Source organism: Pagrus pagrus (assembly GCF_965226575.1).
Source record: "Pagrus pagrus genome assembly, chromosome: 4".
In the NCBI taxonomy this organism is placed as follows: Eukaryota; Metazoa; Chordata; class Actinopteri; order Spariformes; family Sparidae; genus Pagrus; species Pagrus pagrus.
Window position 1 is genome coordinate 35215173 of NC_140188.1, and position 21888 is coordinate 35237060.

Here is a 21888-nt window from a genome sequence, read left to right on the forward strand (position 1 = left end):
TAATAGAGGACTCCTCCACTAACCTCAGTTCCTCACAAATCGATCATCTTGTTGATAGCACTGCAGGCTCATTGCGAACAACACTGGACTCTATTGCCCCCCTGAAAAGGAAACCTATAAAGCACAGGAGGTTAGCACCCTGGTATAACTCGGATACCCGCAAATTGAAGCAAACATCACGGAAATTTGAAAGGAAATGGCGTTCCACCAACTTGGAAGAATCCCGCTTAGCCTGGAAAGATAGCCTTAAAACATATAGGAAGGCCCTCCACAATGCCAGAGCAAGCTATTACTCGTCATTAATAGAGGAAAACAAAAACAACACCAGGTTTCTTTTCAGCACTGTAGCCAGGCTGACAGAAAGTCACAGCTCTACTGAACCATGTATTCCTACAACGCTCAGTAGTAATGACTTCATGAGCTTCTTCAATGATAAAATTTTAACTATTAGAGACAAAATCCATCATCGCTTGCCCTCAACTGGCACTATTGTATCTTTAAACACAGGAACCTCAGAAACAGTTCTAAATTCTGACTTATACTTAGACTGCTTCTCTCCCATTGACCTCCACCAACTAACTTCGATGGTTTCTTCATCTAGACCAACAACTTGTCTCCTAGACCCCATCCCAACTAGGTTGCTGAAAGAAACTTTACCTTTAATTAGCACATCTTTACTAGAAATGATCAACCTGTCTCTATTAACAGGATACGTACCACAATCCTTTAAACTAGCTGTAATTAGACCGCTCCTTAAAAAGCCTAATCTTGATCCAGAAACTTTAGCCAACTATAGACCTATATCCAACCTCCCTTTCCTCTCCAAGATCCTTGAGAAAGCAGTCGCCAACCAGCTATGTGACTTTCTTCATAAAAATAGTTTATATGAGGATTTTCAATCAGGTTTTAGAGCACATCATAGCACAGAGACGGCACTGGTGAAAGTTACAAATGACCTCCTAATCGCTTCTGACAAAGGACTTGTCTCTGTCCTGGTCTTACTAGATCTTAGTGCTGCATTTGATACCATTGATCATCACATTCTACTACAGAGACTGGAACACTTAATTGGCATTAAAGGACCCGCATTAAACTGGTTTAAGTCCTATTTATCGGATCGATTTCAGTTTGTACATGTTAATGATGAGTCATCCCTGTATACCAAGGTTAGTCATGGTGTTCCTCAAGGCTCCGTGCTTGGACCCATACTATTCACCTTATATATGCTCCCTCTAGGAAATATAATTCGGAAACACTCCATAAACTTTCATTGTTATGCAGATGATACACAGTTATACCTATCAATAAAGCCAAATGAAACTAATCAGCTTACTAAACTCCATGCATGTCTCAAGGACATTAAGACCTGGATGACCTGCAATTTTCTGCTGTTAAACTCAGATAAAACCGAAGTTATAGTACTTGGTCCTAAACACCTTAGAGATGCATTATCTAATGATATAGCGAGTTTGGATGGCATTAACTTGGCCTCCAGCACCACCGTCAGGAATCTGGGAGTTATCTTTGATCAAGATATGTCCTTCAACTCCCACATAAAACAAATTTCAAGGTCTGCATTTTTTCATCTACGTAACATTGCAAAAATCAGGCCCATCCTGTCTCAAAAAGACGCAGAAAAGCTAGTCCATGCATTTGTTACTTCCAGACTGGACTATTGTAATTCTCTATTATCAGGCTGCCCTAACAAGTCTCTAAAGAGTCTCCAGCTGGTCCAGAATGCTGCAGCACGTGTACTGACAGGAACTAAGAAAAGAGATCATATTACTCCTGTACTGGCCTCTCTGCACTGGCTCCCTGTAAAATCAAGAATAGAGTTTAAAATCCTTCTCCTCACTTACAAAGCTGTTAATGGTCAGGCACCATCATATCTCCAGGAGCTCATATTACCCTATCACCCAACTAGAGCATTACGCTCCCAGAACGCAGGATTACTTGTAGTTCCTAAAGTCTCCAAAAGTAGAATGGGAGCCAGAGCCTTCAGTTATCAAGCTCCTCTTCTGTGGAACCATCTTCCTGTTTTGGTCCGGGAGGCGGACACCCTCTCTACCTTTAAGAGTAGACTTAAGACCTTCCTCTTCGATAGAGCTTATAGTTAGGGCTGGTCCAGGACAGGCCCAGGCCTGTCCTGGACGAGCTCTTAGTTATGCTGCTATAGGCCTAGTCCGGGGGACAATGACACACTGAGCTTCTCTCTCCTCCCCTCTCCTCTCCTCTCCATCTGTATACATTATGCCTGTATACATGCCCCATCTCTGCATGTCACTGACTTGCTTCTTCCCCGGAGTCCTTGTGCTTTCTAGTCCTACAGGCTCCCTTGGATCCTGGCCGCGCCCGGGTCGTGGATCGTGGATGCGCCCACTGCTATGGCCCTGCCTGATCGTGGATGCGCCCACTGCTATGGCCCTGCCTGATCGTGGATGCGCCTACTGCTATGGCCCTGCCTGATCGTGGATGCACCTACTGCCATGACCCTGCCTGACACCCACCACTACTGTCGCTAATATTAGTCACATCTCTGTTACATACGTTCCACTACTATTATCGTACTGCATTGCTACATACCATCCTTGCCATTGATCATTACTACTGTTATCACTAGTAATCACATTTCCATGTGCATTTCATCATTATTGCTGTAATACATCTTTGTGTACTTTCACTCCTGTCAACCATCGCTTATAATTGAATACATTGTGATCTCGTTGATCTGCTCTGTACATGCGACATCTATTGCACGTCTGTCCGTCCTGGGAGAGGGATCCCTCCTCTGTGGCTCTCCCTGAGGTTTCTTCAGCATTTTTTCCCTGTTAAAAGGGCCTTTTTTGGGGCAAGTTTTTCCTCACTCGAATCGAGGGTCGAAGGACAGAGGGTGTCGTCTCTGTACAGATTGTAAAGCCCTCTGAGGCAAACTGTGATTTGTGAATTTGGGCTATACAAATAAAATTTGATTTGATTTGATTTGACTCTCTATACTGTGAACTTTTGCACATCCCATGATGAAGAGGTTTATGCAAAACTACAGCTTTGTGAGTCTAAAACATGCACGGTTGCTATAGTATCTGTTATAATATTTCATTTTATTTTTATTGTAATTTTTGTATTCTATATTTATGTTCTTGACTGTTGCAGTAATAAGCCTTCATTTATTATGCACCAGACACCAAGGCAAATTCCTTCCTCTAAAAAAGGAGTGGCATTTTACTGTCAACTATTGCACTGATATTTTTGTAAATTTTGTAAACTTTGTAATAAATGGCAAAACATGAAAGGCTTTTTTGTGTTGACAATAACTGAAATGAAACATTCAAACCTGCAGGAAAGGCTTTTCTGCCAGCTACGCTCAAATGTAGATTACAGTGGTTGTTTAGTATGCCTGCTTCCACGGACCTTTGTTTGTTACACCAATAGAATGAGCTGTTCTCAGTATTTTGTATCATTGTATACCTCCAAGTTTTATTTAGCAATTATTGTTTAACAAAAGAATGCAACTGAGCAATGGTGAATATATGGGCACATAAATACATACATAGTTGTAATTATTTCAGTCTTCACAATTTTAACAACTAATTAAACAAGATAAACGGCAAAAAGAACTAAATCTTGAAAAAGGGAGAAATACTGCCCCCTATTCAGTTGAAGACAGGTGACTGGCAGTTTCATTAGCGGTCCCCAATCGACTGGTCTTGAGTATGAAGTGTATCCCCCAAAGTAGCCCAATACTCTCTCACACACACACACATGCATACCGTGAATGCATTTTAGTTATTTATTTCTGTGCACTTAGATTACAACTGTACAAGGACACAAATGCTGGAAGTGCAGTAATGTTCATTCACAAGATCAGGGACCAATGGCATAGGCATTCACAACGCATAACATACAGCATACCTTATATATGACCACTACCGATAATACCTAAATATCTAATTTGTTGCACGTTGCCACCATCAGTCTTGCTGGCAGGAACAGGGGAAGAGGTGGTGAAAATGAGATATGGCTAACTGTAGAAAAAGATTCACTGCTCTGGAGGTGATTGAATTGGTTACATCAGCTGACATTGAGAGGGCAGCCATTTTTATTGAGAGTCCAGATTGTGAGAGGTGTGAGAGTGCAGAGGATAGTGGAGATGAGGAGATGGATGAAAGTCTGAGTAAGGGATGATAAATGCCTCAAAGTTACAATTTGCATGAATTGCTGTTTATGAAATAAATGTGAATATGTTTAGTGAAGTACTGACTTGTGAAATATTTTGTGCATTGCATTTTGAATACATTTCTTCTCAATTTTCTAAGCAGATATTTAGAAATTCAGTTAAATATAAGCCACCCATTGTATAGATTTTAAGATGTATATATAATATTACAATGAAGAGAATTGCTGGTCGTAGAAGTAGTCGTATGTGTGTTTAAGACACCTCAAAAAGGCGTTCATTAGCAAATCAAAACAAGCCATACCCATAAACCCTATAGAAATACATTGGAACTCACTGTCATGGAGCTCATCATTTGTCCCTAAAAGAGCATTGAAAAAAATATTGTATTATTTATTTATTTATACAGTTTAAAGTTACAGGAACAGCACATTTATAACATATCTGTAAATGTGCCAGTTTGGCTAATTTTCAACTGCAGTCCGTGGGCAGATGTAATAAAAGTTACAATAGACAGATAAGATACATTAAAACAGGACAGCAACACTGTACATCTAGCAAGCACATATAAAACACTTAAAAGCAATTACACAATACATAAAACATAGAACATAAAGCAAACAGCACAGTTCAGGATATTTGGAAAGGTTACTAAGTATGATGACATATTGTCTTTAGCCAAGATTTTATGTTGAATTTGAATTAACTATATGTTTCACAGCTTCTAATAAGTGATGGCAAATTGTATGCTGCTCTCACTGAAAAAGCTGACTGACAAAAGGCAGTTCTCCTCGCAGATATTATACAATCCCCTCTTTCCCCCCTCTGGAATTTGCAGGAGAACATTTTGATGTAAACAAAGAAGATTGAGGTGGTATTTAGTGAAAACTAATCTGCTGCTTTTACAATGTGGTTTTGCATCAGTAAAATCTAAACAATCAAAAAAATTGTTGCAAACTCGATTTTTAAGTTAAGTGTTTGCGTGTGTGTTTGTGTGCGTGTGTCTTCTTTTGATTCTGTTCTTGTGAATGGTTGATGAAGGTTCTCAGTTATCCAGGTCATGGTAATTCTAAGTGCTATATCATAGGCAGTTTGAGGACATTTTGGCCATGTCTATGTAAGTTCATGTATGAATTTTCGACCCCTCTCTTCTCAGGTGCAGAACCCCAACTCTCGCAGCCTAGTGGACAACCAAAAGGATCTGCACGTGCTTGAGGGTTTCCAGGGCTGCCTGGACTCGGTCATGCTAAACAACAATGAGCTTCCGCTGCAGAACAAACGCTCGCGCTATGCAGAGGTGGTGGGACTGACAGAAATGAAGCTGGGCTGCATCCTCTATCCCGATGCCTGCCTGCAACAGCCCTGCCGCAATGGAGCTACTTGCACAAGCCTGCCCTCTGGTGGTAAGTATAAGGAAATTCAAACAGCACAGCCTCTTCACACTGAGGCCTGTACGTCTTTAATGGCATCTTCAGTAGGCGATTTGAGGGGGGATGAGGGGGGATGCCATCCCCCTTGTTAGCAAAATTACTAAAAAGCATCCCCCTTGTTAACCTGCCATCACTCTCCATCCCCTTGTAGCAGAAAGTGTGTTACAAATCACAAGCGGCTGCGATCAGCTCCGGCGCACAGTGGAGTCAAGCCGTCATGCCTGGTCGATTTTTGACGGAAGCCACAACAAGTTGCACAGAGCAGATCGCGCCATCAGGAAGTCAGAGACACAGGAACAACATAGAGCATCTGGTCAATTTTCAAAATAAAACACCCAGTGCAGACTCCCGATTGTATAAAAACGAAAAATGACCAGATCAACAAAATCGGGCAGGCCAAAGGCTCGGCTTCTGAAACGTTCCCGCTGGGTTCTCTTTATACATTCATGGTATAATGCCATGCGGAGGGCGGAACAAAACCTGGAGCAGACGTGACGTCATAGAGCACCGTCCAGTGGATTCCCAGCGCGTCTCTCGTGTAGAGGAGGAGAACAACAAGTTTGCTTGTTTTAAAACTAAAATGTTACTTTTTGTTAGGGTTTTTAGTTTGCCTGTTCAGAACATGGTAGCCTATGTTATGGTGGTAATTGTCATCTTTGTGCTGGTTAATAGTTTAACCATTAGTGAGGTAGCTGTTACATTTCCTGACACAGCTGTTTTATCCCCCATTGAAGTGCACTCAAAACTATGTCATTACAAATTTATATTACCCCAAGCATGTTTTTCTCCATTATATTTTTTAAATATAAGGTTTTCATATCGGTGCATATTGGACAATATATACGCCGAAACCGATATATCTGTGAGAGGCTCATATCGGCCGATAAATTGGTCAGGCTCTACTATTTTGCACAATGTTTATTGTGTGTCCTTCAAGGAATTTAGATGGTAAAAATTCCAAGGGGTCATGTGGGTCATGTAACTTAAAATGACCCTGCTTGTAGTGTATTGTGAGAAACATGAGAAAACCCTGCCTGAATAAACTCAGTCCACTGCATACAATTTAAAGGTGTATTTACTCATTACCTTAATACAGTTATAAAAAGACAATTGTAGTAGGGAGAGAATGAAGATAACTGGATACAATGGAATTGGAGAATTAGAAATGTCACAGTTATGGTTAAGGCGTCCTGCAACAATGTCTTTTGGAAGGTGTACATAGGTGTGTCGGTGCTCCCATTGTGCCATCCCCCCTGTTAAAAATGAACAAATCACCTACTGGGCATCTTCATTATTTAAATTAAATGTGCTAGAATATTTGCTATGTGTTTAATACATTGAAAATGCTACATGCATGTTTCCTTTACTTTAAAGCTGCTGTATTTATATTAATATAATTATTAAATAGCTCTATATTCCAACAGTAATCAATGTTATAGATTGTTTGGCCAGTAACCCATGTCTCTCTTCCCCCTGCTCATGCAGTAAAAGAGAAAATAAATTATCTGGTATCCCTCCACATATTATCTAATGAGGACAGAGAACTCCATAAAGGCAAGACAGGCAATCCTGTCTACTCGGGCAACAGGCAGAGAGCAAGATCTGTTCTGGTACCTAAACCTGGCATTGGCAAAACAGGGAAAGCTACCAATTCCAGTTCTCCTGATGCTTATACTGCCAAACAGGCCAAGCAAGAAACACTTACTCCTTACTACTTTTACTTATCACCCACCTATAATTCTGTCCTGAATTCTCTCCCCAGACAGCTTAACATCCATTCATACCTGGACCCACCTAGTCTTAACAAACATGAATGCCGGTTGGGTCAACGACTCAGATGTGGCTTTAACGACACTGAAACACAAGGTGTGTCTCATTTCTCTTAATTGCATCCACGTTTCCCTCACCTGCGTCTTTTCCCTGCGTCTTAGTCCCTCCCACCGAGGATTCGTGGAGAGAGGCGAAGAAACCATGGGAGGTGAGAGGAGACAAGATATATTTAAGATATATTAGACATCCTTTCCTCTGCAGTGTCACGTGAAGCAACGTCCTTTTCACTAGACTAATCCCACCAAGATGCACCACAGAGCACCACAGGAAACTATGCACTGTGGCCACAAACTGTTCAATTCCTTGCTCTGAGTGTCAGACACAAAGTTTTCAACTTTGGCATTATTGCTCTGTATATATGTATATTTATTCTAGTGGAGTGTACATTTCTTGTATTTTTGTTTTGTTTTTGTTGTTCTTGTTTATATATAGGTATTATTATTATTATCGTTATTACTATTATTATTATTTCTGCATATTCTGAACTTTGAATGGGAGCAGCTGTAAAGTAAACAATTTCCCCTCGGGGATAATAAAGTATTTCTGATTCTGATTCTGATGACGGCTGCAATTGATCACAGCTGGATCAGCTGTCAGTCGGCTTTAACAGCTGTAGAGACTTCTTATGAATTTGATGATAATGTGCCATTACGGTACGGTATTTTTTAATAATAACACAACTAATAATTGTCGAGAGATTTAAATAACAATAAAGTCAAACTGATTGTGCACAGCTCTGTTAACGGAGAGACACACTTACAGTCATGGTCAAAAGTTTACATACACTTGTAAAGAGCATGTATATCATGGCAGTCATGAGTTCCAAGGATTTCTGTAATGGAATGAGTGGAAAACACACTACTTAGTCATCATGAAGTTTGGTTCCATAATGAATTTATTATAGGTCTTCTGAGAATATGACAAAATCTGTTGGGTAAAATTTACATGCAGTAATTCTAATATTTGGTTAAATGTCCCTCGGCCATTTTCAGCTCAATTAGGTGCTTTTGATAGCCATCCACAAGAGTCTGGTAGTCCTCTGGCTGAATTTTTTATGTTCAGCCAAATTTGTTTGCTTCCTGGCACAGACTTGTTTCCTCAGCTGTCTGCATGTTCTCGATGGGGTTCAAGTCAGGGCTTTGGGAAGGCAATTCCAAAACCTCAGTTCTAGCCTGATTTAGCCATTCCTTTACCACTTTTGATGTGTGTTTGAGATCATTGTCCTTTTGGAGCACCCAACTGCACAGAAGACCCAATCTCCTGGCTGATGATTTTAGGTTTTCCTGAAGAATTTGGAGATAATCCTCCTTTTTCATTATTCCATTTACTTTCTTTAGGGCACCAGATCAACTGGTGGTTTTTGGTTGACTCTTGACCATCCTCACCAATTTTCTCACAGCAGCAGGTTTGTGTTTTCTTCCCGGTTGTGACAGTGATACAACTGTTCCATGCACTTTATACTTACAAACAGTTATTTGTAATGTGTTCCACTCATTCCATTACAGAAAAACGAGAGTCTTACAAATCAATGGAACTCAATAGTGCTATGATATACAGGTGCATCTCAATAAATTAGAATATCATGGAAAAGTTAATTTATTTCAGTAATTCAATTTAAAAAGTGTAACTCATATTATATAGATTCACTACACACAAAGTGAAATATTTCAGCCTTAATGTTAATAACTGTTAATATCAGTATCTTAGAAAATTAGAATATTGTGAAAAAGTTCAATATTGTAGACTCACAGGTTTCCTGAGCCTTTAAATGGTCTCTCAGTCTGGTTCAGTAGGCTTTGCAATCATGGGGAAAACTGCTGACTTGACAGTTGTGCAGAAGACAGTCATTGACACCCTCCACAAGGAGGGTAAGCCTCAAAAGGTCATTGCTAAAGAAGCTGGCTGTTTACAGAGTGTTGTATCCAAGCATAGAAAGTTGAGTGGAAAGGGTGCACAAGCAACAGGGATAACCGCAGCCTTGAGAGGAGGAGGTCAAGCAAAGGCCATTCAAAAATTTGGGGGAGCTTCACAAGGAGTGGACTGAGGCAGGAGTCAGTGCATCAAGAGCCACCACGCACAGACGTATCCAGGACATCGGCTACAACAGTTGCATTCCTCATGTCGAGCCACTCCTGAACCAGAGACAATGTCAGAAGCATCTTACCTGGGCTAAGGAGAAAAATATCTTGTCTGTCACTCAAAGTCCTCTCTTCAGATGAAAGTCAATTTTGCCTTTTATTTGGAAACCAAGGTCCCAGAGTCTGGAGGAAGAGTGGAGAGGCACGGAATCCAAGTTGCTTGAAGTCCAGTGTGAAGTTTCCACAGTCAGTGATGATTTGGGGAGCCATGTCATCTTCTGGTGTTGGTCCACTGTGTTTTATCAAGTCCAAAGACAACGCAGCCGTCTACCGGAAATTTTAGAGCACTTCATGCTTCTTTCTGTTGACAAGCTTTATGGAGATACTGATTTCATTTGGCACCTGCCCACACTGCCAAAAGTACTAATACCTGGTTTAATGACCATGGGATTACTGTGCTTGATTGGCCAGCAAACTCACTTGACCTGAATCCCATAGAAAATGTATGGGGTATTGTCAAGAGGAAAATGAGAGACACGAGACCCATGCCACACCGCATTGATGCAGTAATTCATGCAAAAGAAGCAAGAACATACTTTTCAGAAGTCTGACATTTCTGTATTAAAAATCCTTTTTTTACTGGTCTTATATAATATTCCAATTTTCCAATTTTCTTATGTAATATTCCAATTTTCTGAGATACCGAATTTCAGGTTTTCATGAGCTGTAAGCCATAATCATCAAGATTAAAACAAATAAAGGCTTGAAATATTTCACTTTTTAAATACAATTACTGAAATAAATTAACTTTTCCATGATATTTGTATTTATTGAGATGCACCTGTACATGTTCTCTGTAAGTGTATCTAAACTTTTGACCATGACTGTATATCATTCTGATAGTGCAGGTAATGTAATGATTTCCTTATTTATGAGATGTATTATTTCACCCACCAGCGGCCCATTTGATATTAATCACAATGTTTAGTTTTTATGACCAGGACAGCCCAATTCACAGATTGTCCTTGGTGTCCATGGATATACCTGTGATCTGCGCATCACTACCGTGATAAAAGCAAATGTGTGTCTTTGCAGTTTATAATCAGTTCAGACATTTACATGATCAAAATTACAGGGAATACAGTTGCATACACTTGGAAATTAGATTGTGATTAATTTGATTGATGGATGGCTTAAAATAAAGATATTTTTTTTTTGCAGTTATCCTCATGTATTATTTCACCTGCTGTCTTTGCCCTAGATTATAACCATCTTATCCTGTCCTTTTAACAAGTTTCAATATATTTAAAGCGGACGGCAAACAGCTGGATACTCTCCGTTTTCCGGTTTGTGCGAGTTCAATTCCTATTTTATTCTCGCAATTTTATCTCTCATTAGACATGTCAGATGTGATGCTCCTGCTGATATCCTTATTATTGATTTTTGTGAAAACAAAGCTTCTGTTACACAAATTGAACCTCTTGAATTTTTTGTGAACCCAGAACCTTAAAGTTCAAACTGCGCCTGTGATTTTCTCTGTTACCTGTTTAACAAACACCCAGCATGAAGAACAAGCTGCAGTTTCTATCTACTGTGTACTGTGTCTGCACACAGGGCTCCAAGTTCAGGTTCAGTAGTGGTAGGTTGGGTTATGGCATTTAGAGTTGCAACGCGATTTCAAAATGCCGACATTTTTGCCTGGTTTTCCCAGGGCCGTTGTTTTGGTTTTAGTGTTGCATTGAGCGTATGTTCCATTTACGTGCCATCACTGAGAAAAGTCAAATTCAAGCGCAAGTTTCTCTGGTGGTGGTAGCATGTCTGACACCATTATGACACCATTGTTTTAATGGCCATGCATGACAGCCTGGCTGCTACAGTATTCAAATAATTACAACCTATAGTTTTCTGAGCATGATGAAAGGTTCAATATGGTGCCACTTGCTGCAAAGGACAAGTTTCCCATGAGGACTAAGGACGTTCTCTTTGTGTTCTCAATAGCATCAATGTCATGACGCAAAACTTCATTTCTTAAGTTGTTGTCGATGATGGAGAAAACTGATTCAGAATAAGTAATAATCTTGGTTATTGAAACTGATTCTGATAAAAACATTTGTTAAAAATATGATTCGTTAGTCAAATGCTAAATAATTGTTGTGAAATATACTTAAATAATAGATGTTATTTAAGATAAAATTAACTGTTGGATTTTTAGGCATTTATTTTGATCTGTCCAACACAAACAATCACTTCAGTGATATTCATAGATTTAAGTAAGGTAGTATAACTTTATTGTAATATTGACAAAACCATTGACAGGAAGCGAGGATGCTCCACTCACTGATACAATTAGCTTTATAATGCCAATTGATGTTACTGAGTGAAACGGTTGCTTATCACACTGTTAGAAACGAATGCTTCACTTGTCTGAGGCGAAAGCCGAACAACAAACAGCCAATCCACTGCTCTCCTCTCTGAGAGGGACAGCTTGTTGCAGCCTTTAGAGGATGAGCAACGTGCAACTCCAATCGATATTATCACAAGAATACACCGGACAAGCTCATTACCGATCCAGAAAAAATCCTAGCCCTGACCCAGGAGTAATCCACAGACGGTTGCTTCGTTTTGCCTTCCAGGGCCGCAATTTTCAGTTCAGGGTGTCCCCATTCGGACTGTCTCTCTCTCCCCACATTTATTTTCCAGATGTGTCACGGCAGCCCTCTTGCCCCTGCAGTCCCAGAGCATGAAAGTCCTGCCGTATCTAGACAACTGGCTAATTTGTGTCTGTCCCGGCTTAAGGCGACACGGGACACGGATTACCTTATTTTGCACATGGCCCAGTTGAGTGTCAAGGTAAACATGGGGAAGAGCTCTCTGGACCCTTCTCAGAGCATAATGTTCATTGGTGTGGCTCTGAATACCATCACTTTGAGAGCCTGCCTGTCGCTTCAGCATGTAGAGGACATTGCACCCCCTGTAAATGTGGCTTCCACTTAGATCCCAAGCGGCATAGGTAGAGCAAGCTCACGGTAGCCCTTCTTGCTCAGAACACATCAATGTGCTGGAGCTACGGACTTTGCACCTAGCACTGAGGTGCTTCCTACCATATCTGAAGGGGAAGCATGTGCTTGTCTGGTCAGATAACACCTCTGCAGTCTTCCACATAAACCACCAGGGGGGTACCAGATCTGCATGATTGCTGTGGGTATCGCAGGATCTTCTGACGTGTCTCCTGTCAAAAATCCCCACCAGGGGAGTTGTGGCTTCATCCAGAGGTGTCTCTGTGGCAGGGCTGAGGTGGATCCCTCTGCCTTGGAGATGTCAACCCATTGCCCCCTCTGGTTCTCCGTGACGGAGAACTACAGCCCTCTGGGCCAGTATGCTCTGGCTCACAAGTGGCCAGAGTGTCTTCTCTATGACTTTCCTCCATTGCCCCTAATTTTGCCAACACTGCTGAGGGTGCTTCATTGGGGTCACAGGATTCATCTGGTGGCTTCCTTTTGGCCAGCCAGGAATTGGTTTTCCCTGCTGCACCGACTCCACTGCGGGTCACCCTTGCGCCTCCCTGGCAGGAAGGATCTTCTGTCTTAGGTATGGCATCTCCTGTCTCAGGTATGGCGTATGACCATTGTCGCCTTCAGCTGTGGGTATGGCCGCCGGGAAGGCCTGACCCACTGCTGAGCGAGTGCATAGTGCCAGTCAAAGCCACTATTCTGAATGCCAGGGCACTGTCCATTCCTGTGCAGTACCAAAACAGGTGGAGGTTGTTCTCTGAATGGTGTGCAGGCATAGCTCAAATGTTGTCTGACTGGCCATCATGTCAGCAAAGCGTGTCGGAGAGATACATGTCTGTGAGCGATTCCTGTCTGAGGTGGAACCAAGGCAGCTCAGGTGTCACTCAGCATTTCCCCCAAAGGTGCTGGCATGCTCACACCTTAATCAGCCTATCCAGCTTGGACAGTTTAATCCCCCATCAGGAATAGGCAAGTCAAGACCCTTGTGCCTGGTGCGCACCCCTAAGAGCTTATGTGCAAGCTACCGAGTACAGCACAACTGGCCGTGCTGTACCATCTGTTATCAAGTGTCACTCTACCAGGAGTGTCTCCACGTCATGGGCAATCCTGAGAGGTGTGCCCTTGGTGGACATCTGTGTTGCGGCCCCATGGGCATTGCCCAGCACATTTTCCAGATACTACAGAGTGAATGTGGCCTACCCCCATCCATTGGGAGTGGTTCTTCAGCCAAGCTTCTCTGCTTCATCCTCATGAGATGGGATTCCTTGCGACTCTGTTTCCAAAAGTCATCCAGTGATAGGCACTGCCTCTGGCAGTCAGGAAGGGTGAAATTGAATGAAGGTAACGAATGTAACAATGGTTCTATGAACCCTGGATGACTGCCAGAGTTCTCAGTCACCTGGAATCTTGTGACTCTGTGGAACTGATCGCCTGGATAACACTGGTAGTTATATCGACCTGCACGTGTGCGAGATGGAAGATATCCAGTGATAAGCACTGCCTCTGGCAGAACCATTCGTAACATTCGTAACCTTAGAATTTAACATTCAATTGTACATTTTATTTTCCACTTTATGAGGTCTAGTTCAAGATTTTGAAAGGAGTGTACATGTTCATTTTATACGTGAAGGATGTTAATTTAAAGGCTCACATTTATGTTGTGTGCAACTTGCAGGGGATATATATATATTTAGGCCTCACATCCTATAGATCCCAAATCCCTAGGAAATCCCTAGAGTTGCTTGGGCCACACAAAGAAAACACAAAGAAACACAAAGAATGGACATTAGACTAGTGGAAATCTGTACTTTGGTCTGATGAGTCCAAATTTGACATTTTTGGTTACACTCACAATGTCTTTGTGAGACGCAGAAAAGGTGAGGGGATGGTTTCTACATGTGTGAAGCATGGAGGAGGTGTGATGGTGTGGGGTTGCTTTGCTGATGACACTGTTGGTGATTTACTCAAAATTCAAGGCACACTTAACCATCATGGCTACCTCAGCATTCTGCAGTGACATGCCATCCCATCTGGTTTGCACTTAGTGGGACCATCATTTGTTGGACAATTACCCCAAACACACCTCCAGGCTTTATAATGGCTATCTGAATAAGAAGGAGAGTGACGGAGTGCTGCGTCAGATGACCTGGCCTCCACAATTACCTAACCTAAACCCAATTGAGATGGTTTGGGATGAGTGGGACCGCAAAGTGAAGGCTAAGCAGCCAACTTGTGCTCAGCACCTCTGGGAACTCCTTCAAGATTGCTGGAGAACCATTCCATTCCATTGAGATACCACTACCTCATGAAGCTGACTTAGGGAGTCTCTCTGCGGGAGTCTATCGAGGAAGTCCAAGTAACCCACTGTCCACCACAGATCGCAGCCATGAGTCCCATCCAATCCCAGTCAGGACATCAAACCGAAGAAGATTTCACCGGAGACCCATTGCTCAAGGCTGTAACCCAGCCAATCTCTGTTACCCAACATTCTCCACCGGTACTGAACTTGAAGTACTAGGGGGGCTATGGAACTGCCAGTCTGCAGTCAAGAAGAGAGACACCATTTCAGCCTATGCCTCCCTGCAACTCTCCATTTCCTGGCCCTTACAGAGACCTGGATCACTCCAGAAAACACTGCCACTCCAGCTGCCCTCTCAACTGCCTACTCATTCTCACACTCCCCGAGACAAACAGGTCGAGGAGGAGGAACTGGACTCCTCATCTCACCCACGTGGTCCTACCAGGTCCTTACCATCGACCACCTACCCAATCTGCATTTGAATTCCACGCTGTCTCTGTCACCCTTCCTTTCAAGCTCAACATTGTGGTGATTTATCGCCCTCTCGGTTCTCTCTGCAACTTCTTTAATAAGATGGACGCCCTCCTAAGCTGCTCCCCTGACGATGGCACACCACTCGTTGTCCTGGGTGACTTCAACATCCCCCCAGAGAAGCTGCACTCATCTGAATTCATCAACTTCTTCTCCACATTTGACCTCACATTCTCCCCCTCTCCACCCACCCACCGGCCTGGGAACCAACGTGACCTTGTCTTCACAAGGTCCTGTAGTACCTCAGCACTCTCTGTTACCCCACTCACTTTGTCCGACCACCACTTTGTCGCTTTCTCTCTCCCTTGGAAGTCCAAAACTTTCCTTGTCCCTACACCTTGCACGGTCACCACCCACAGCAACCTGAAATCCCTCTCTCCTGCCACTCTCTCCTCAACTGTTCTTTCCTCACTACCATCTACAGAACAATTCTCTCTAATGTCCACCGGGGAAGCCTCCTCCACTCTGTTATCCTCCCTCTCCTCCTCTTTAAACACTCTGTCCCCTCACCTCCCGACCAGCACGATCATCTCCCCCCCTCCCTGGCTGTCTGAATCGCTGTGAACCAATAGATCGGTGTTATGAGCAGCAGAGAGAAAATGGGGAAAAATCACATCATCCTGATGACCTTGCTCACTACCACCACCTCCTCTCTGACTTCACATCAACTGTGTCAGCAGCCAAATCTGCCTTCTACCTGTCAAAGATCAACTCCTCCCCCTCCAACCCCAGGAAAATATTCTCTATGTTCTCTTCCCTCCTCACCTCTCCTACCCCTCCCCCTCCTTCCTCCCTCACTGCTGATGACTTTGCAACTTACTTTACCAAGAAAGTAAAAGACATCAGCTCCTCATTTACTCCTATGCCCTTCCAGAAAGCACCTCCCCCAACCCTCACCTATGATAGCCTTACCTGCTTCAGCCCTCTCTCCTCTGAAGATGTTCACACACTAGTGATGTCTAATTGTGCCCCCACCTGTTCCCTCGACCCGATTCCCTCCTCTCTTCTCCAAAACATCTCACATGACATCTTGCCTTTCCTCACCACCCCGATCAACTCCTCCCTCACTTCAGGCTGTATTCCAGCTCCTTTCAAGACAGCTACAGTAGGCAAGGCAAGGCAAGGCAAGTTTATTTATATAGCACAATTCCGACACAAGGCAACTCAAAGTGAAAAAAAGAGAGAGACAAGAATAGAAAATAAGTCACAGTGCAGTTCAAAGCCTTACAATTGCTTCAGCAAAAGGCAGTGGCAAACAGAAAGGTCTTCAGCCTTGATTTAAAAGAGGTGAGAGTCGGAGCAGACCTGCAGTTTTCTGGGAGTTTGTTCCAGATATGTGGCGCATAATAACTAAGTGCTGCTTCTCCATGTTTAGTTTTGACTCTAAGGACTGAAAGCAGACCTGTACCTGACGACCTCAGAGGTCTGGATGGTTTGTAACGTGGCAGCAGATCAGAAATGTATTTTGGCCTGAAACTAGTCAGTGCTTTATAAACCAACAACAGGATTTTGAAATCTATTCTTTGACTGATAGGGAGCCAGTGTAAAGATCTGAGAACTGGAGTGATGTGATCTACTTTTTTGGTTCTTGTTAGGACTCGAGCAGCAGCATTCTGAATCAGCTGCAGCTGTCTGATGGATTTTTTACAGAGTCCTGTAAAGACACCGTTACAGTAGTCTGCTGAAGATAAATGCATGGATAAGTTTTTCCAAATCCTGCCGAGACATAAGTCCTTTTATCCTGGATATATTTTTAAGATGATAGTAGGCCGACTTTGTAATTGACTTAATATGGCTGCTGAAATTCAGGTCTGAGTCCATAATTACCCCGAGGTTTCAGACTTGGTTTGCAGTTTTCAACATTACAGGTTGAAGCTGAGCAGAGACTGTTAGTCGTTCTTCCTTGGCTCCAAAAACAATTATTTCAATCTTATCTTTGTTTAACTGAAGAAAACTCTGACACATCCAATCATTGATTTGTTCAACGCATCTACTTAGCGTTTGTATGGGATTATAGTCCCCTGGTGATATGGTTACGTAAATTTGTGTGTCATCTGCATAACTATGGTTACATATTTTGTTGTTTTCCATTATCTGAGCTAGAGGAAGCATGTAAATGTTGAATAGTAGAGGCCCCAGAACGGAGCCCTGGGGTACTCTGCTTGTCATTTTCATCTGTTCAGATGTGTAATTACCAATAGACACAAAGTAGTCTCTATCATTTAGATAGGATTTAAACCAATTTAGTGCTGTACCAGAGAGTCCCACCCAGTTTTCCAGTCGGTCCAGTAGTATGTTGTGGTCCACTGTGTCAAACGCAGCACTGAGATCCAGTAATACTAAGACTGAAATTTTGCCACTGTCTGTTTAAATGAATGTCATTGATGACCTTGACTAGAGCGGTCTCAGTGCTGTGATGTGGTCAAAATCCTGATTGGAAGACATCAAAACAGCCATTTACTATTAAGCAATTGTTCAGCTGTTGAAAAACAGCTTTTCAAAGATTTTACTTAAAATTGGGAGGTTTGATATGGGCCTATAATTATTCATTACTGATGTAAAGCCACTCCTATAGAAACCCACCCTAGACTCAGCTGACATCCGCAACTACAGACCTGTATCTCTTCTTTCATTCCTCTCTAAAACCCTGGAAGTGCCGTCTACAACTAACTGTCCTCCTACCTTTCACAAAACGACCTCCTTGACCCCAATCAGTCAGGCTTCAGGAATGCTCACTCCACTGAGACGGCCCTCCTCACAGTGACTGAGTCACTCCGTGCCACCAGAGCCTCGTCCCACTTGTCAGTCCTCATTCTCCTCGACTTATCCTCTGCGTTTGACACAGTCAACCACCGAATCCTCCTCTCCACTCTGGCCGAACTTGGCATCGCTGACTCTGCTCTAACCTGGTTCACATCATACCTTTCAGGTCAAGTGGAATGGCTACTTGTCCAAACCCTGCTTTCTGGAAACTGGTGTCCCTCAAGGCTCAGTACTAGGACCATTGTTTTCACTATACACTAGATCACTAGGCTTTGCAATCACATCACATGGATTCACTTACCACTGTTATGCTGATGACACCCAACTGTTCCTCTCTTTTCCCCCATCCTCCAATACCCACGTTGCAATGTGCATCTGGGAATGTCTGGTATCATCAATCATCTCGAACTCAACCTTAGTAAAACTGAACTCCTCTTAATCCCGGGGAAAGAATGCCTTCACATGGACCTGTGAGAATGCTTATTCAGACCTAATACACTTTCAACATAGCAACAGTTCTTTCAGTGAGATACACAAGATCAAGCAAAAAAAATATATTATTACCTCTATTTTCTCAACATAGGGAGCAATAAAATAAATGATAAAGGTGCAACAGCAACCACTGTCGAGAACGTCACAGTATGGCCTCCATCAACTGCGAGGAACCTGGGCGTAATCTGTGACGACAGACTATCCTGCACCCCCAACATCACAGCGGTCTTTCCTCACAAAGGATGCAACGCAACTCCTGGTCCAAGCGCTGGTCATCTCCTGCCTGGACTACTGCAACTTGCACTTGGCTGGATTCCCAGCCTCTGCGACTAAACACTGGTCAGACCACACGCCCCAGCGCGAGCACTTCGCTCTACTACATCAGCTGCCCGGCTGGTACGGCCATCGCTGAGAGCAAACAAAGGCCGCTCAGCGAAGCTGCGACTCTTCTCTGTTCTGGCGCCCCAGTGGTGGAACAAACTTCTGACCAATATCAGGACAGCAGAATCACTCGCCATTTTCCCCAAAAGACTCAAGACTCACTTGTCTAGTCTTCACCTCGACCCCGCATAGCACTCAGCATTTGTCTTTGGAGTGTGTATTCTTGATTTAATGTGGTGCTTTTTTGTTTTTTAATGTTTTTACACCAGAGCCATTCCCTTGTGAGTGTGTGTATTTGTGTGTGCACACGCATGCATTCACACCTTTAGCACAGTGCAAGGTTCTGTGTGTGTGTGTGTGTGTGTGTGTGTGCGTGCGTACGTACATCATGATTCCTCAGCTATGCAGTGTTCTCAGAGTACTTGATGTAACTGTTTCCTGAGAGCTCATAGACAAATGGCCTGCATTCCCGCCCACACACACAAGGATTAATTTTCAAATTGCAGAACAGTGCAAAAGAACGTATGCATAACTATGTAAATGCACAGAAAATATTTTTTAGTTTATGTGGATAAACTCAAGTGATTACCCAATGTAGTGTGTTTCAGTCAAGCAGTGCTGTAAAGAGTCCAATGACTGCTCTGAATGTATAATAAATGCCTGTTTCATTGTCCCCCTCCTCCCCGTCTGTCTGCCAGGGTTCTCATGCAGCTGTAGCCCCCAGTACACCGGAGGGCGCTGTGAGATGGAGATAACGGCATGTGTTCCCAACCCATGTCAGAACAGTGGTGTGTGTAAGCCCATTGGCAACGCCTTCCTCTGCAGCTGTAGGAGAGGCTTCAAGGGTCTGACGTAAGTTCCAGCCCAAACACACAAACCTTAACTTAAAAGTCTTAACCCACATTTTGGAAAAATATATTTGGTGACATGCCTGTAGTAGATAGTTTTGGTTTATTTCTCCAGGTATTGGAGAAGTGTATGACTTTCCTACTCCACCCCAAAAAGGAGGTGAATGGAATTCAGCTCACTGAAAGAACAAATTTAAAAATTTGATTGATTCATTGATGCAATGCGCTTCTTATTTCAAATATTTTTATTTGAAGCATCAGGTAAAGGTCTCAGCATTCATACAGAATAAGAAACTGCTTCAAGTTTTACAAAGATTGGTGGACATATTACAACAAAGATAGGGGTAAAGAAATAAGGACAGTAGAAGGAAGAGAAAAAGATAAATGAAATAAAACAGGAAAATCAAAAAGTATTAAGGAAGAAATAAAAATATAATAATATTTATATTTATATAGTAATATTTGAGTTTGTATTCATCTTATGTGTTGTTTGGGAAAGAGATAAATGGTGACCAAAACTTTAAGAATTGTTTCAGTTTGTCATTTAAGACAAACCTTATTCGCTGCAGGTGGAATGTATCAGTCAGCTCTGTAATCCACAACCTCAGAGACAAATTGCCGTTTGGGGGTAGTTAGTTTCCCAAAAGCCTCTGAAATTCCCAATATAATCAATTCAGGATCCGACTCTATGGTGGTTTTCAGTATAGAGGGGAGGATGCTGAATATTTCAGTCCAGAGACTTTCTATCCAGGGGCAAAGTACAAAACCGTGGGCTAAAGTGGCTTCTTAGAACTGGCATTTGTCACATAAAGGGGAGGTGTTGCGAAATATTTTGTCAAGTCTTGATTTGGAATAGTATAACCTGTGCAACACCTTAAACTGTATCAGGCAGTGCCTGGTATTTATTGAAAAGGTCTGTATATACTGTAAACTTTTTTTCCCATTTATCTTTGGAAATATTTTTAGCCCAGCTCATTCAAATCAAATCAAATCAAATTTTATTTGTATAGCCCAAATTCACAAATCACAGTTTGCCTCAGAGGGCTTTACAATCTGTACAGAGACGACACCCTCTGTCCTTCGACCCTCGATTCGAGTGAGGAAAAACTTGCCCCAAAAAAAAGGCCCTTTTAACAGGGAAAAAAAATGCGGAAGAAACCTCAGGGAGAGCCACAGAGGAGGGATCCCTCTCCCAGGACGGACAGACGTGCAATAGATGTCGCATGTACAGAGCAGATCAACGAGATCACAATGTATTCAATTATAAGCGATGGTTGACAGGAGTGAAAGTACATAAAGATGTATTACAGCAATAATAATGAAATGCACATGGAAATGTGATTACTAGTGATAACAGTAGTAGTGATTAATGGTAAGGATGGTATGTAGTAATGCATTACAATAATAGTAGTGGAACGTATGTAACAGAGATGTGACTAATATAAGCGACAGTAGTGGTGGGTGTCAGGCAGGGTCATGGCAGTAGGCGCATCCACGATCAGGCAGGGCCATAGCAGTAGGCGCATCCACGATCAGGCAGGGCCATAGCAGTGGGCGCATCCACGATCAGGCAGGGCCATAGCAGTGGGCGCATCCACGATCAGGCAGGGCCATAGCAGTTGGCGCATCCACGATCCACGACCCGGGCGTGGCCAGGATCCATGGGAGCCTGTAGGACTAGAAAGCACAAGGACTCCGGGGAAGAAGTAAGTCAGTGACATGCAGAGATGGGGCATGTATACAGGCATAATGTATACAGATGGAGAGGAGAGGAGAGGGGAGGAGAGAGAAGCTCAGTGTGTCATTGTCCCCCGGACTAGGCCTATAGCAGCATAACTAAGAGCTGGTCCAGGACAGGCCTGGGCCTGTACTGGCCCAGCCCTAACTATAAGCTCTATTGAAGAGGAAGGTCTTAAGTCTACTCTTAAAGGTAGAGAGGGTGTCCGCCTCCCGGACCAAAACAGGAAGATGGTTCCACAGAAGAGGAGCTTGATAACTGAAGGCTCTGGCTCCCATTCTACTTTTGGAGACTTTAGGAACTACAAGTAATCCTG

General features: G+C 42.8%; 1 protein-coding gene across 8 annotated transcripts in view; it reads left to right on the plus strand.

Moving 5' to 3' along the window:
* fat3a (FAT atypical cadherin 3a) overlaps positions 1-21888 on the plus strand; it is a 353888-nt gene that overhangs the window by 293992 nt on the left and 38008 nt on the right. For all 8 annotated transcript variants that reach the window (XM_084350971.1, XM_084350970.1, XM_084350973.1 and 5 more), the window contains 2 exons: positions 5328-5574; positions 19685-19838. In XM_084350971.1, the coding sequence (XP_084207097.1) occupies positions 5328-5574; positions 19685-19838 (401 nt within the window). The remainder of the gene's footprint in view (positions 1-5327; positions 5575-19684; positions 19839-21888) is intronic.